We start from the raw sequence: 15,731 nt of genomic DNA, 5'->3' as shown, positions 1-15,731 counted from the left end.
AAGATTTTCTATCTTTCTACATGCCATTATAATAGCACATAAGCTTGAAATAATGGCCGAGTGCAGCAGCAATTATTCTTAGTGTATCTTATTTAAAAATCAAAAGCAGGACTGGATGCTCACAGCTAAAGCAAAATAGAGGTTTGGATTGACTACTTAGCTAAATATGGGAATGACCTCCTCCAAATTTTTCTTGCAGTAAGCTAAACCTTTGTAAATATGCATGTTTCCTCATTTAGCATGTTGTTTGAATTCACAAATCTCAAAAACAGCTCAATTTTGAAATATTTTTGTGTATATATCATATCGCTCAACGTTTTTTACATGCCAGTAAGATGTGTAAGACTCTTTAGGGTACCATATTTACACAAAGTCATGTCAAATAGAGGAAATATTGTCATCATTTAGTGTTTATGAAGAATGCATTGTGCTCCGATGAGCACAGGGGTAGCCTGGGCTCTTACATGTTTAGTGGCAAATTTGTTGCCACACTACTACTACTACTAATGTAAATGATTGATTTTGTCTTGTCAGACATTGCTCTGATTGCTACACATGGATTTTCTCATTCTCTTTTATGACCATAAATAGTGAAGTAGTACAATTACCCTCATTTTATAGATGAGAACGCTGAGTCACACATAAGTTAAATAATGTATTCAGGAAACTCAGAGAGTCGTAGCTTAACTGGGATCCAAACACAGTTTTGGGTCTGGAACCCAAGCCCTTGGCCATGATGTGTGTTAAACTCTCAATGACACAATTACGCTATTATATGAAAAAGATACCTGCTGTCACTGTGTGGCTAAATGTTAGCGTATCTTCACTTCTTGTCTCAGTTTTTTCCTTCTGCACAAACTCTGTTGTGAATGTCAATGAATTGCTTTAGAATTCTATACTCTTTGTCCCCATCGTTCTTATCCTGGAAGACTTCTTATGGAGGACATTTGAAACTATCTTTCCATTTAAAGAAAAAAGCTACTAGTAGCTTCAATGTAAGCCTGCACTGAACTTACCTCCTTAAAGATTATTCTCACAGAAACAGAAAATACATGCAAACATGACTTTATTTTGTTAATGATTTTTATTTTTACATTCTATGTGTAAGGCTCAAGTATAACTACAATATAATTTATGACAAACTCAACATTTTGAGCATCCACAGATGTATGAAAATTGTACAGAATTCTATGTAAACAGCATTATTATATGCATGGCTATTCATTTATTTTTATGAAGCAATTCTTGATTATTTTTCTCAAGAATATTACATCATAACCACAGATACTTAAAAAAATGTGTAGTCTCTATACATAGGTCCTAAACCCAGGCCGATTACTTGGCCATTCTAATTTAGCTGGCCCTCCCTTCATTACTTCCAGTAACATTTCTCCAAAATTGCTATTTAAAACTGCTTTATTTACATGTGCATTTTATCTTAAATCTTTTTAATAAAGCTATCAAAAATCTTTAAAATCATGCTGAACATTTTGGGTTGAGGTTTTCAACAAGCAGCATTTAGAAAGAACCCACAAGTCACTTATATCTTTTGCAAACTATGTAACAGTCAAAAAAACAAAATGAGATTCTCCCACTTTTCTCCAAATTGCATGTATGCATTTGTGTTCAAATCTTTGCTTCCATTTGTGTTTCCTTCCATTTTATTCTAACTTAAATTTTACAGTGTAACTGCCATTCTACCTCATCAGGTGAAATGAATCCAGTGATTATATAACTGAAAGATTAGCATGACAGTGCCTTCTGGAGGCATTTCATTATCAGTACTGAACAGTAACCTACATGAAAAGCAAAGGCTAATTTTACTTCAAGCTTACACAGTACAAAATAAGCTCTCAATTCCATATATTGTTTTTAATTGATAAAAAGTCACAACTAGACATTCCTGGGAAAACATATATATACAAAACCTAACTATGTTATTTTAAAAAAAAAGTATTGTTCAGCATGAAATTGGTTTGGCATGAAATAAGAGAAAAGAGCAAATTTGTAAATTTTTTTTTTGAAATGCTAAGAAGAAACTGTTGAGGAACCAGTTGCCAGTATTTTTTATTTTACATAAAAATAAGGCAATGTAAAAACATTAATAGTAAATCACACATAAACCTGTCCACCATACGTCTTTTCATAATATATAAATACGCAAAATGCAGTTATAGTTATATGGGTTTAAAATAATAACGATAGACTGAATTTAAATCTAAGGTGATATTAATTTCTTAATTTAATGTATTAAAAATATTACAAATGTAATATATTTGGACGGTTCCCTAATTGTCAAAACCTATTTTCAACAGGCTTAGCAGGCATGCAGTGCAATGCTCTACATAGTCTAGGGAAACACTGCATGGTATCTTTCATATTAAATAAAACAGGGGCTCAAATAACCTAAGATGAATGATTGACTGTAGGTGCAAAGAATCTTTGGCCCTAGATTTAATTTCATATGTACCTTAGGACAAATGTCTAGAAGTGATAATCTCCCTCACAGATGTTGTAAAATATGTCACAATTTAAAAACTTTCAAGATACGAAGTTCTGTGGAAATCTCTCTGTTTTTTTTCTGTTGATCTCATATCTGTGTTTCTTAGTCTGTCCCTCTTTCTGTCTGTCATTTTCTACCCATACTCTTCATTTCTGTAGGTTTTCTTAAAATCTCCTTTATTTTTAGCTAGCCTGAACAACAAAAAATATGTTGTATTTATTATAGAAATATAATTTATGTTTTTTTAATTTAGAAAAGCAAATGAATGATATATATACTTGCTTTGAAAACTCCTACAAAATCTTCTAAATAAAATTACTTTCTACTTATGTAACTCAATTTTTGCCTATGCATAAGTAACTTGATAGAAGAAAGAGCTCATATTCCTGAAATAAACTCATGAAAAAAATGCATCATGGCCATTTCTTTTCAAGCCATCATCAACGAGGATTTTTTAAAACTAGATTTATAATCCTTGGTAGGCAGACAGCAGCTAAAACAAAATGAATATGTGCTTGGTGAACTATAAGCTCAGGGTACTTATTGATTGATATCAAATATACCTCATAGTCCTAGAATTGTAAGTCAAAGTAACATTGTCCTCATTTTTATAGATGAAAGAGAAGGGTCCAAAAGGATTAATAGCACAAATTAGGGAAGTAAGTTAGTGGCAAGAAAGCAGGGTGGCAAGAATCCCTGTTGAATGATCTTTCACTCATGCTCAACACAAGTCTGTGTTGAAAGACCGTCATGTATCGTGACTTGAAAGTTTGCCATACACATTTCGGATGGCATGCAGGTGATGCAGTCCAGACTTTGCCCAAGCCATTATCTGCTCATACATGAACCACATTATCAAATAGATATCTGCACATCAGGAAGCACTTCACTGAAGAAAAATATTAACTTTGCTTTGTGCTAAAGAATGACTAGACAGTACTGCCTGAGAAAGCAGAAATTTGTGACCAAACAGATGAAGAGTAGGGTTATCATTGGTGTTTTAGGGCAGCACAGCCAAGTGTTAGATTGTATAAATAAAAGTGAATAAAGCTTTCTTCCATTCCTTCTTTTCTTAAGCATCTTCAGTTTTTTTCTTCTTTTGAGGAATGTGATATGTACTTAAAATAATTTCTCATGTTGTATGGTTATCATATGAACAAAGAAGGATATTTTAAAAGGCAGGCTATGAAGCACGATACTCTAAAGGTAAGTCTTATCCTGGTTGGTCTATGAGTCAAGATGAATGAAAAATATTTGTTGAAGTGAATAGCCTACATACGTTTTTATTCGCATGGCATTGTCTAGGCACATAAAAATTTGTTCTGATGCAGTATAGAATAAATGTAAGCACCTCAAAATATAGAACGTCCTCTGTACATGGAAAAGAGTCTTGCTCCCTAAAAACAGATGTGTTAACTAAACATTCGTTACTAATGGCCATTCCTTCTATCAGGACATTTCATTGCAAAGCCAAGGTAAACTACTTTTATAGATATCCAAATGATAGATGCGTGTGTGTTTGTATTTGCATGGGAAACAGGAATGTTCAGAATCCCGTGAAAAGATGACAAGGCAAATGTGAACACTTTCCACATGGTCATCTGATTTATGAAAAGCAAATAAAATTAAACCAGCTTTGTTTGCTGTAGTCGACTCCCTATAGAGACTCTCACAATTTGTACAGAATCATTTACCAATGCAAATGTAGCCATCTGCTAATGCTGCCCACCTATTTAAGGGAATCAGAGCTAGTCACTGCACTGACTTTGAGAATATTTTGATAAAAAGTTTTGGCATAGACTTCCTTAAAAGAGTCTTATTAACACAAATATATCACCTTCAGAGGCTGTAAACAATATATCAAAAACAAAGCTCTATTTTTTGCTTTCCTTGCTATCTTTCCCTTTGTCTTCCTTTTCTGTTTTGTCTGTTTCATATTTCTCTTTGTCTGGCTTTGTTACACTGTCATATGAAGGTGGAGAGACAGTGGACGGGGTTGCATCTGTTTTTTCTGGACTCGAGTTCTCATTAATGTTATCAAACACCATATCTTCTTTATTGGGCGAACCATCATCTCGGTCTCCATCTTTTATGTATATGCTGGATATATTTTTGACATTTTGCCGTAAGCGGTAACGTCTGTAAGCACGCTGAATGACAGTAGCAGACACATCCTCTTGTTTTCGTTTTAGTGTAGTTGTTATGGGTTCATAGGACACTTTAGAAGGATTTGCTGACATGAACCTTTCCTCCATCTGTGAACGTAGAGAGTCCATCTCTCCACTTTCACCCAAAACACGCTTTGTAAAAGCAAATAAGATGTCAAGACAATGGATCCGGTCCCCACTGACCATGGGCAGGTCCATGGCGATGAGCTGGACTTTGTTTGGTTTGGCTATGAGAAGAGGAGGATCCAGGGCAGCTGCAAAATCAGAGAGCTTGGCGAACTCTATAAACTGGGTGGCATCGGGATCAAACTTCTCCCAAACCTCGTAGAACATCTCAAAGTCATCCTCACTTAGGGGTTCAGTACTTTCTTCAGTAGCAACACTGAAGTTCTCCAGGATGACAGCAATGTACATGTTCACCACAACCAGAAATGATATGATGATGTAACTGACAAAATAGAATATCCCAACAGATGGGTTCCCGCAGTCTCCTTCAACTGAACTTCCAGGATGAACTTTTTTTGGATCACAGTCAGGTGGTGCACTGTTGAGAATAGGTGCTAGCAATCCGTCCCAGCCAGCAGAGGTGGTAATTTGGAACAGGCAGATCATGCTGTTGCCAAAGGTCTCAAAGTTGAACATGTCATTAATTCCAGCTTCCTTTTTAACATAGGCAAAGTTGGACATTCCAAAGATGGCGTAGATGAACATGACCAGGAAGAGCAGGAGGCCGATGTTAAACAAGGCAGGAAGGGACATCATCAGGGCAAAGAGCAGCGTGCGGATCCCCTTGGCCCCTTTGATCAGACGCAAGATTCGACCAATCCTGGCGAGCCGGATCACTCGGAACAGGGTAGGGGACACAAAGTATTTTTCTATCAGCTCAGCCAGAAACATACCTGGGGAGGGGGAGGGGATGGAAATAGTTAAATATCCATGCTACAGAAAATCACGACTTTTAAGTAATTTTATCTGCCATCTTCTCTCTTACCATTTCAGGACTGTCATTTTATATTGAAAGCAATTTCCTAACAATCAAAAGATTGAGCAATCCCAAAGGAAAATGACTGATACTGCCATTGTGACATTTTCTCTCCCTTTATTAAGTTTGTGGACATTTTTTTTTCATCCATAATAATTTTTGATTATATGGGTGATACCTACTCATGTAGAAAATTCAAGCAATACAGTGAAGCGCTTAAAAGGAAATCTAAATCACCTGAAATACCATCAATTATAATAACTGTTACTATTTTGTTGAGTATCACTTTAGACATTTTTCTGTGCAAGCATACACACACATTGTCACATGAATGTAATTATGTTACATAGGCATTTTTTATAATCTGAGTCACTTTATCATGTCATGGAAATATTTCCATTCAAATGGCAACAAAGTAATTTCTCATAGTTCCATAATGTTCTGTCCAAATAACCACATATTGAAGAATTTTATGTTGTTTTCAATATTTTTGGCTGAGGTAAATATTCAAGTAGGTATATTTTTTTCTAGTTATGTGAGCATCATTTGATAATATGTTAATAAATGATCAGTGTATTTAAGATTTTCTTATATATCACCAAACCTATCTCCAGAAAGTCTGTATACCTCTTCACAATGATGTATGAAAGTGCTCATCCTCCACATGCTCAACCAGTATTGTGGTTCTTTAAATTTTTATCAGAAAATCTTTATGATGTTTCAAAACACCTCATTATAAATTTTTTGTTGGAAAAAAAAAAATCCACATTTTTTTCTTGTTTATTGGACGTTTTGTGTGCTTGTTGTCTATTTTCAACTTTCTCTTTTTGGCCGTGTCAAATCCTTTGCCCATTTTTCTAATGAGATATTTACTATTTTCTTATTGATTTAGGAAGACTATTTTTCTACTGAAAGTGCTAATCCTTTGTTGGTCTTACATGCTACATACAATTTTTCCCTGTTTTGTCTTTCAATCTTTTTGACTGGGGAGAGGTGGTGGTGAGGTTTTCTCCATAGAATATTTTGATTTTTATATAATCTGTTATTTTTTTCTTCATAGACTCAAATTTGTGTCATAAATAGGAAGGACTATTCAGGTTCATTGTTATAAATTTATTTCTTCTTGAATCTATTTTTAACACTTTAATTTTTGATTCACGTAATCTTTCTACTGAGCAAATTAGTAATTCTCTATATAGTGAAGTTAAAATTTGAATTATCTATATGAATCCATTGAGAACACTGTTTTACTTCATCAGTGTTATAATAGTCTAAGTATCTAGCAATATGTCACTCCTCATTACTTTAATTTTTCTTCCAGATAAATTTTAGAATCATTTAGACTTATATTGCCAATATATTATTTCCACCAGGCAAAAAGACATTGATATTCTCACTGGGATAACACTGCATTTACAAATTAATTTATTTCAAACAGGGTCATGATTACAGTGATAGCCTTCTTATCCAAGTATAAGAAAAGCCTTTCAATTATATAAGACTTCTTTTATGTCTGTTAGCTTTCCTCATAGAAGTCTTACGCATTAAGAAATGCATAAGTTGTTACTGGATATTTTACTTTATTTTTATTGCAAATGAGATTTTTCTTTAGGTATACGTTCTAAATTTTTTGTCCACATATAAAACACTTATGAATATCGATACACGTGATTTAAAGTTTGTAACTTCTTAATTCTAATTGAATCCATTTTTTTTGGTTGATTCTCTTTCATTTTTAAAGAATGTCATAATATGATCTGACAATGAAGATCATTTGCTCCATGTATCCCTCTGTTTTCTTATTTAATTGCATCAGCCAACACTGTTAAAAATAGAGGTGATTGAGGAACACTCTTTTTTTCTTCCTAACTTGAAGGGAATGCTTCCACTATTTTGCTTGTTATTACTCTGAGATTCCTATCTAAATTTTAATTTGTTTTCTGATATCTTAATACTTTCTTAATACTCTTCTTTCAAAAATTGATTTTGAATGCCTCTTCTAAGTGACATGGTACTCTATATTGAGGTGTTAGGTTATGTGACCTTTAACCTTTCTGGGTCTGCCTGTTTCATCATCTGTAAGTTGAATGTGTATTAAATAATCTCCACAATCTCTTTCTGTCTAAAATTTGTAATTCTAAAAATAAATGCAACCCTAAAATATGGGGCAAGGCATGTGCAGATAGTGAGAAAACAAGAGGACAGAGAAACAGCTATGCTAATGAAAGGGGAAGAAGTATAAAATCATGTACTGTGATTCATGGCCATGACTGGGGTTGGTTGAGAAATGATTCTATTTTATAGACTTGCCAAGTATGAGGCCATAAGAAATGAAAATGGCATTTCTTGAGACCTTACCTTCACTTTGAATTCAGAAAGAATGTTTACAAAGAGTCAGGGTATTCTGGCTATTAATGATCATTAATCAAGGGACAGTTCTCATGATGTGCTAAAACTAGAGGTGATTTCAGATTCTCCATTGGTCTTTCTACCCCCATACAGGTCTTTCTACTACTTACCTACATATAGACACAGTTGCTACTTCTTTGAAGGGTAATCTTGGAAATCAAATATCAGGGAGTATTACATGCTGCTAACAAATAGAAAAGTTGTGGCTTCGAGACCTGGAGCATGAACCCAGGAATTCTGACACAGAGGTGTTTGTTTTATTTAGTTTTGCCTTTAAGGCTCCTTCATTCTTTCCTTTTACTTATGTACTCAAAAGTAAATTTACATTCAAGAATTCAGAAGCTTCTCTGAGCATAAGTGAAGTTTAGTTTGATTCAAAATGGTCTTACCTACAATGGAGAGAATCACAACCACAAAGTCAAAAATGTTCCATCCTACAGTGAAGTAGTAGTGTCTGAGGGAGATCAGTTTCAGCACACATTCTCCAGTGAAAAGGATAATAAAAACCACATTTATCCAGTATAAAACATCAGTCATGTATTTACTTTGTCCCTCTTTTTCTACCATCATGGTTACCATGTTGAGGCAGATAAGAACCATGATGGTGATATCAAAAACTTGGTTTGTTACGAGGTCAAATATACATCCTTGGAATTTGTTCTGTAATGAAATAAGAATAATATGGAATGTAGAGTAGGTTTTGCAAGTATCCATTCATCATTACATTAATAAAAAATATTTTAAAAAGGTATGTCTTTAAAAGTTGCATAAATTATCCTTGGTCATAGGTTCTTAATTTTTAGAAGATATATTATTAATGAGTTAAATCTAACTCAGAGCGAATGAAACCTTTTTGTTGTTGTTGTTGACTTCTGGTATATACCAGACCAGCCAGGTTTCCGTTGGTCGTGTATACTAACATTTGCTTTTAAACTCATCCACCCTATTATGTTATATATGAATTGCCATGGTCACAGGTAATTTTTTACTAAGAAAACCTCAGCTCCACTACCTGGAGTATTTAAAGTTAATAAAATAACATGTCTCTAAATTTCTACTTTGTCATATTATTTTAGCTAATGTGTTACATGGTCTTGCACTGATATGACTGTTATGGTATGAGGCCTATAATTTCCTATCTCTTTCATGTACAGAACATATTTCCATACATACCCATACTTATATATCACCTTTCCTTTTAATCTCACTGCTAGCATTATGCTTTCCGGGAAACACGAGCTTTTTCAAAATCCTTTTTATAGTTACATTAGAAAGTTTTAAGGCATTTTACCAAGATCAAGTGGGGCAAGCAAAAAATTAAATACCAGGGCTGTGATTCAGTAGGTCTGGTTGAGACCTGGCAATGAGTCCATTTGAAAAGTGCCGGGTGATCCTCATGTAGGCAGCTGGGTACTAACTGACTTTGTCTTCAGCTATGACTCTTTGGCAAGGTATGTTATGTTGAATATAAATTGAAATGCATATAATGCATTTACACTTTTGTGACACCCCCCCCCCCCCCCCCCCCCCCCCCCCCCCCCACCGCCAGTTGTTAGAGGAATACAAACTATCCTTTGACGGCTAAGACTCACTATTTCCATCTAAGCCCGCTCTGGTCTTTGACCTCACAGTAGAAAAAAAGTTTAGATTCATGATCAGTCCAACTGCTTCTCTTGCTATTTGTCACAATATCAAAAATCTGCAAGTTAGTTTTACCCTAATGATAGATAGCAATCACTACATCATAAAATCGTCATTTAGATAAATACATTTCAGTCAAAAGTAAATTTTATTTGTATCCTCTACAGACCATTGTACTCGTAGTAAGTTGTATAGCTAATATAAAAGTAAAACCATATATAATTACTTTTCATTTTTATAGAAAAATTAAAAATAAGAATATTAAGAACTGCGGTAATGTTCAAAACACATATATTTAGTTTTATAAGGACTTTTGTTCAAATATTAGCATTTATGTTTAAGAACTACTTGTACATTAAAGATGAATTAAAAATAATTTGAAAATTTATATGCTAGAGATATATATGTATACATATATATGTATACCTTGAACAACACAGATTTGAACTGCATGGGTCCACTAATACATGAACTTTTTTTTAGATAAATATGGTACTGTAAATGTATTTAGTCTTCTTAATGATTCTCTTAATAACATTTTCTTTTCTCTAGCTTACCTTATGTAAGAATGTATGTATGTACATACATATGTATATAATACATATATATAAACTATGTGTTCATCAACTGTTCAGTTTACCAGTAAGATTTCTGGTCAACAGTAGGCTCTTAGTAGTTAAGAATTGGGGAAATCAAAAGTTGATACACATATCTTCAACTGTGTGGAGGGTTGGTGCCCCTAACCCCTGTGTTGTTTAAGGATGAACTGTTTTTTTTTTTTTTTTTACCCCTGGCCGAGGTATTGGCTTTTGTGGTTTCTTAGATCCCAGCTTTTTCATTGCATTATAGTATTTCTTCTGTTCTTCTGTCATAAAGATGTCTTGACCTCCAAGGTAAAGAAACAAAAAATAAACCTAGTTAAAACCGAAATCATTATCTAGATCTTTTCTCAGATCATTAAGACAGGTTAAAAATATTTTATATAGAAATAAAATGCATTTTATTATGTGCCACATAGCTATAAATAAAATATGTCTTAAATAATTACTTAGATATAGGCCCATGACTCTCCATAAGTAATGTAATGTGCATATATAAAATATATATATTGCATATCATAATTATTGGCTCAATTTTCTTTTGGTGAGGTAACCTGTGTTATTTTAAACTATGTGCTGATATTTCATTTTATCTGCTACTTGTCTCATCTGGCATTTTATTGCTAGATAACTAATATATTAGGAAGGGTTATAAGAAATAAGAATACTGAATATCTTTTTTGATGATTTGTCTAATATTTGGGACTCTAATGAAAAGTAGGGGCCAAAACAATAACAAAAATAGTTTTATATTTGTTTGTATTCATTTACAAATGCCATATTCCTTTAGCACAGAAAAGGAATAAACAGTAGTGCCCTCTTTTTTTTTTTTTTTTAAGATTTTATTTATTCATTTGACACAGACACAGCAAGAACAGGAACACAAGCAGGGCAAGTGGGAGAGGGAGAAGCAGGCTTCCCGCTGAGCAGAGAGCCCGATGCGGGGCTCGATCCCAGGATCCTGGGATCATGACCTGAGCTGAAGGCAGACGCTTAACGACTGAGCCACCCAGGCGCCCCCAGTAGTGCCCTCTTATCCATGGTATCCCTTTCCGTGGTTTCTGTTACCCATGGTCAACTGTGGTCTGGAAGCAGGTGATCCTCCTTCTGGCATACTGTCAGAAGGTCAATAGTAGCCCAAGCTACATCACAATGCCTAGGTTATTCACCTCACTTCATCTCATTATGTAGGCCTTTTATCTCACATCATTATAAGAAGGATGAGTACTGCACAATAAGATATTTTGGGGGAGGCCATATTCACATAACTTGTATTACAGTATATTTTCTATTTTATTATTAGTTATTGTTGTTAATCTCTTACTGTGCCTAATTTATAAATTAAACTTTACCATAGGTATGTATGTAGAAGCCAAAACATGTGTTTTGTTTGTTTGTTTTTTTATTTTATTGTGTTTGTTTGTTTTTTAAGGTTTGGTATATCTGTGGTTTAAGGCATCCACTGGGGGTGTTGGAACATCCCCTGCAGATAAGGGGTTGGGGAGACTATTGTACAACGAACATGTAACATATATATCTGTGCGTGTGTTTCAAGAAACTGGTGAGCTACTTTTTTCATTCCAATAAAGGAATTTCAATAAACATTATAAGTGTCAATATTGTACATAATAGCTTCCTAAGTATTGAGGAAATTACCAAGCATCCAGGATCCTTGACCTGAAGGACTTCTTAATTGTTGAAACCCTAAGTTTCAACAGTAAAAATAACTAACATCTAAATGAAGTTTTTTGGTCTTTTCAACACTGTAAGTGTCCAAATCTCACAAAGAATGCCTATGTGTTCTTTTAGGATATGCTAATTTTATTAAAATTATCTGTAATTTTTACATATTCATGTATTTTCTACATTGATCTATAATATCAATTTTTTAGTTGTGGGATAAATTAGTATGATCCACGTAATTAGGAATTTATTTTGGGGAATTTACAGTTCTCAAATCCTTACTTAACTTGTAGGGTCCTGGAGTTAAAGATAATCTGGTTATGGTTTCCCTTTAGTTTTCTTGGATTAGGCAATATTCAGTTTCCTATTATATTGCATTTTTAAAAAATTTATCAAATACCTAATGGTAACCAGATTCCCCTTTCTTTCTTAATATGTTTTAATTTACCTTTATTCTGGTTGATATACAGTCTTTGGTGTTTATCTTACATACTGATGTTAGGCATCAGGGAGAGCCTTCAGGCCAATGTTAAGAGAACTACTCATTGGCAAGGGCTGAGTACCATAACACGTCAGGAACTTACCAGAAGAAGCTAGGAAAACACTGGGAAGAGAACTATGAATTCGAGGTAAAAATCAAAGTAGCAAATTTTAACTTCTCTTAATGACACCCTGGTTGCCAAAAGAATAAAAGGTGGGATGAAACTAGGAGGAGATTACAAGATGCTCCAATGGGGAGCTTGTGTTGTTTAATTTGGTTTTACTGTAGCTTTAGAGACCTTATACAAAATGCATCCCTTTAAAAGCTAGATGAAAGATACTGTATAGACCAGGCTGGTCTTTTTCAATATTACACACTATGTCAAAGCTGTGTTACATAGTACTTAAGAATTTAGTTCTAGTGTCAGATCATCTTTGTTCAAATCCTCTGTTGTCCTTGGGCAAGTTTCTTAATGTCTTTATGAAGACAGTTTAAGTCATGTTATCGTTACAAGAGTAGCTACACCTCGATGGTTTGTTGGGAGGATCAATTGAGATAATGCATTCAAAACACTCAACAGAATGCCAGATACACAAGCCCTCAATAATTGTTAGTTGCTGTTACTGTCGTTGTTATTAGCCTTCCTAATAAGGTTATAGTTACCGAAAGGGGTTGCTTTACTTAGAATTTACCCATATGTACCCAGGTCTATACTAGGTCTTTCTGTAAATAGACTACATACTTTTTCCTTTTATAACTTGAGCCTATTAATAATTTGTGTTCTAATTTTCCAAAGTATGTTTTCTGATGAATTAAACCCTAAATCTCATGAAATTATTAAATGAAAACATTACTTGTAAAAGTGATGGGTATTTGGAAAAACTAGTAAAGTGGGGTTGATTATTAGAAGAGGTATGGGTAGTTGGTAGAGCCATGATCTGAGACCAAAATGCCGAAGTTAAAAAGCCTTAAGAGGCAAGAATACACTATGAAAAGAATATGGGCTTTGAAGTCAAACAGACCTTTGGGTTCTGACTGCCAATGGACCTGTTACTTGATTTGAAACAAGCTATTTATCCTGACTAGGCCAGTGTATACACTTTTGTGTAAAGATGCCACTTTCATTAGTCTGGGCTATGGATTAGATGAATTCATAGACACAAAGTATCTAGCTGAGAGGCTCCAATGCAGTAGGTTAATTGAAGTGTTAGTCCTGCTTCTTAGTAGGGTGAAAAGAAACCTGAAGCCATTCAGAAAAGGTTAGAAAATAAAAGGTATGCTTAAATTGCAAATGAAATACTGGAAGAAAGGCAGGGCATAGTGGTAGTTGTTAGTGCTTCTAAATTAGTAACTTTTGCCTGAGAGTAATGGCAATGGTGTCAGCCCAGCCTCCAGTGGCAATTCTTGTTGCAAGGATAATACTTAAAAGCAAGGAGGTTAAAGCAATGAGGGCTGTGGCTGTCCTGTTCATGGTCACATGGCTTTATCTAGATACATGTCTAATTCATCCTATTCAGGGAATACTGGGGAATCATATGTATGTGCTTATATATCATATATACACATCTATAATGACTAAAATTGAAAAAAATAATTAAATTGAAAATAAGAGTATACTTTGTAAAATTATTTTCAAGATTCTCAATTTTTAAGGATTCTCTGTCTAAAGGCATGAATGTATGATAATGTTAGCTAAGTATAACTCTCAGATATTAAATGTAAGAATAGAAGATGGAATTTTAAAAGATCTTTGAAAGAAAAAACCCTGTATTGGAAAATGTAAGCATAAATAACATTCAACATTTACTAAATTTTCTTCCACTTTTGAATATCAATCATGTACAATAATGATATTTCATTGCACATACATCCGTCTTTTCTGAGATGCTAAGTCAATATCTAAAATCACTCTTTGAAGTCTACCCCTTATCTTTGAAAAATATCTTTTCCTGTGGATGATGCTACAGCCACAGTACGTCAGTCAACTTTGACAGAAAAATGAGACTTCTTAGATGCTTTATCTCTTACAAATCACAGACAATACTGTAGACTCTACCTCCTACAATCTCTTCTTTGAACATATTGCATATTCTCCATTGCTGCAGATGACTAATTTGAAGACTTAAGTGTGGTCGAGGTGGCAGGTAATGCAGAGTCTGACCTAGTCTTTGGTCTCTCTCCAATCATTCTATACATCATTACTGGATTCATTTTTAATTTTTATTTTTTAATAATTTTAATAATTTTAAAAATAATTTTAATAATTTATTATTATGTTCAGTTAGCCAGCATATAGAACATCATTAGTTTTTGATGTAATGTTCAACAATTCATTAGTTGCCTATAACACCATCTTTTAAATCAGAACTGAGTTTTCATGGTCTCTGGAAGACAAGACTCCAGTTGGATCTGTGATGAAGCTACTTTCTAGCTGTCAAATGACATGCAAGTAACACAACCTCTCTGAGGGGAAGTGAGGATACAACGTCTTTTAGATTTGTTGTAAAACCTAAGATTACACATGTGGAGTACAGAATTAGACACATCATTAAATCTGAATAAGTGCCAATGTCTTGATTATATGTACTCCCTTGCTCAAAATACTTCAGTGACACATCAACTCCTACTGAAAAAGAAAGATCTGCTCTCAAGCAAGGCCTCATTCATCTTTTACTATTTCTCTTCTTAAAACTCCATTGTTACCAGAGGGGAGGTGGGTGGGGAGACTGGTTAAATAGGGCATGGAGATTAAGGAGGGTACCTGTGATGAGCAGTGGGTATTGGACGGAAGTGTTGAATCACTATATTGTACCCGTCATACTGATATTACACTGTAAACGAATTGGAACTTAAATAAAAACTTAAAAAGAAAAACTCCATCTCAAAACTCCACTCAAACTGGATGAAGGCTATTCCTCCTGGATTATTGTCTCGTTTGTCAGCACTATGCATGTGCTCACACATTTCTCTACCCTTCCCTGTGGATTATTAATCTTTTTGCCTCTCAGTTGCTACAGGTCTTATTCGTCTTCCAGGGCCTACCAATTGTCACGTAAATCATACAACTTTCTATAGCTGTTTTTTCTATTTGTAACTATTTTTTCCTCTGACTGCCCACTTATTTTTTTGTTGTCATTGCTTTGTTAACTTTCCTTATTAAACTTATCACTATTTCATATTGTAGTATTGGGGGATATAGAATAGTAGAGGACCTAAAAAATATATGAGGTATATGGGATTAACTGCTGACTCTATCAAAACTATC

At 34.2% G+C, this 15,731-nt stretch overlaps 1 protein-coding gene across 1 annotated transcript in view; it reads right to left on the bottom strand.

The window, feature by feature from the left end:
* Positions 1-1,065: 1,065 nt before the first annotated feature.
* SCN9A (sodium voltage-gated channel alpha subunit 9) overlaps positions 1,066-15,731 on the bottom strand; it is a 176,940-nt gene continuing 162,274 nt past the window's right edge. The window contains exons 25-27 of the mRNA XM_035007847.1: positions 10,492-10,596; positions 8,452-8,722; positions 1,066-5,570 (exon numbers count right to left, since the gene is read on the bottom strand). Coding sequence (XP_034863738.1) covers positions 4,378-5,570; positions 8,452-8,722; positions 10,492-10,596 — 1,569 coding nt within the window. The 3' untranslated portion in view covers positions 1,066-4,377. The remainder of the gene's footprint in view (positions 5,571-8,451; positions 8,723-10,491; positions 10,597-15,731) is intronic.

This window comes from Mirounga leonina, unplaced genomic scaffold (genome assembly GCF_011800145.1).
Source record: "Mirounga leonina isolate KUSES-001 unplaced genomic scaffold, KU_Mleo_1.0 Mir_151, whole genome shotgun sequence".
Classification (NCBI taxonomy): domain Eukaryota; kingdom Metazoa; phylum Chordata; class Mammalia; order Carnivora; family Phocidae; genus Mirounga; species Mirounga leonina.
This window is presented reverse-complemented; position numbering and strand designations above follow the sequence as displayed.